Raw genomic sequence first — 1,861 nt, 5'->3', positions numbered from 1 at the left:
GCCCGGCGGCCCCGGCGGGGCCCAGGGAGAAACCGCGCGTCGGGGCTGCGGCCCCTGCGCAGCAAGGCCGTGCCCTGTTGCCCCCAAGTACACAGTTCAGTGAGTGGCCTGGGGGCTGGCGGGGATCAAGGGGTGGGGAGGTCACGGAGGGACCGACGGAGGTCCGGGCGCGGGCGGGCACCGGAGGGCGCCCCGGGGTCTCCGGATCCGGCCCGGCACCGACGCTCGCGCCGGGCGTGAGCCCGCGGGAGGAGCCCTGCTCCCCGCTCCTCCCCTGCTTCCAGGCGGAGCCCCTCCGCGCGGGACGCCCCGCCCACGTCCCTCAGCACCGACCCCACCTTCGGGGAGGAATCCTCAGCCGGAGCCCGAGCCGCGGGGAGGCAAAGGGGCCTCACCCCGGGGGGGCCCCACCCGCCGTCTGAGCCCCGGCCCTCTGGAGAGGAGCCCGAGCCTGGGACTCCGGCCGTCCAGCAAGGAGCCCCGCCCCCAGCAGGAGCCCGCTCTCAGACATGAGCCCCGCCCCCGGGAAGAGCCCCGCCCCCAGGCAGGAGCCCCGCCCCTGGGAGAGCCTCGCCCCCAGGCAGGAGCCCCGCCCCCAGAGAGAGCCCCGCCCCCAGGCAGGAGCCCCGCCCCTGGGAGAGCCCCGCCCCCAGGCAGGAGCCCACTCTCAGGCATGAGCCCCGCCCCCGGGAAGAGCCCCGCCCCCAGAGAGAGCCCCGCCCCCGGGAAGAGCCTCGCCCCCAGGCAGGAGCCCCCGCCCCCGGGAAGAGCCTCGCCCCCAGGCAGGAGCCCCGCCCCCAGAGAGCCCCGCCCCCAGGCAGGAGCCCACTCTCAGGCATGAGCCCCCGCCCCTGGGAGAGCCCCGCCCCCAGGCAGGAGCCCTCTCTCAGACATGAGCCCCGCCCCCGGGAAGAGCCCCGCCCCCAGGCAGGAGCCCCGCCCCCAGGCAGGAGCCCCCGCCCCTGGGAGAGCCTCGCCCCCAGGCAGGAGCCCCGCCCCCAGAGAGAGCCCCGCCCCCAGGCAGGAGCCCACTCTCAGGCATGAGCCCCGCCCCCGGGAAGAGCCCCGCCCCCAGGCATGAGCCCCGCCCCCGTGAAGAGCCCCGCCCCCAGGCAGGAGCCCGCCCTCCGGCAGGCGAGGTCGCCGCAGGGGCAGGGCACGGGCGCGCGCCCGCCTACTTGCAGGTGTGCACGTCGTAGACGCGCGCGCACTCCTGGCAGCTGACGTAGCAGCACCAGTGGAAGACGCAGTGGCACTTCTCGCGGCGCCGCTCGGTGCGCGCGTTGTGGCCGCGGCCGCAGCACAGGAGATCGCAGCCGTCGATGCCGTGGGAGCTGACGTTGCACGTGCGGTCGCGCGTGCCGAAGGAGCCGGTCTCGGGGTTGGGCTCGCAGAAGTTGGGCGAGGCCTCGTAGTAGACCAGGTCGCGCTCGGTGGGCACCTTGAAGTAGGTGAAGCGCGGCCGCAGCGTCTCCACCCAGCCGCGGGACTCGCGGTGCTTCTCCACCACCATCTCCGACGCGCTGTCGTACTTGTCCTTGAGGAAGTCGCCCACCGTGCGGAAGTCCGGCTGCGACCACCAGCAGGTCTTCACCTCGCAGCTGCCCGACAGCCCGTGGCACTTGCACTTGAGGTGCATGTGGCTGGCGATGGCCTGCGGAGGGGCACGTGAGCGGGGTGGGCGCCGCCCGCGGGGCGTGGCCGGCCGGGCGGGACCTCCGCACCGCCCGGGGGCGTGGCCAGCGGGGGCGTGGCCAGCAGGGGCGATCACTGCCCACGGGGCGTGGCCAGCTGGGGCGGGGCGAATACTGCCCACAGGGTGTGGCCAGCGGGGGATTGGTCCAATCACTGCCCACGGGGT

At 75.9% G+C, this 1,861-nt stretch overlaps 1 protein-coding gene across 1 annotated transcript; it reads right to left on the bottom strand.

The window, feature by feature from the left end:
- Positions 1–1,171: 1,171 nt before the first annotated feature.
- LOC106002055 (protein Wnt-3a) lies at positions 1,172–1,651 on the bottom strand. The gene has a single exon (XM_013036979.1). It carries the CDS (start codon positions 1,637–1,639, stop codon positions 1,175–1,177), a length of 465 nt encoding a protein of 154 aa, XP_012892433.1. The 5' UTR covers positions 1,640–1,651; the 3' UTR covers positions 1,172–1,174.
- Positions 1,652–1,861: the final 210 nt, after the last annotated feature.

This window comes from Dipodomys ordii, unplaced genomic scaffold, assembly GCF_000151885.1.
Source record: "Dipodomys ordii isolate 6190 unplaced genomic scaffold, Dord_2.0 Scaffold2486, whole genome shotgun sequence".
Lineage (NCBI taxonomy): Eukaryota > Metazoa > Chordata > Mammalia > Rodentia > Heteromyidae > Dipodomys > Dipodomys ordii.
The sequence above is the reverse complement of the archived record's forward strand: the minus strand, read 5'-3'. Positions and strand labels throughout refer to the sequence as shown.

What these genes read in the sequence shown, in the direction of transcription:
- LOC106002055 (XM_013036979.1), bottom strand. Translation starts at nt 1,639, where the DNA reads ATGCACCTCAAGTGCAAGTGCCACGGGCTGTCGGGCAGCTGCGAGGTG.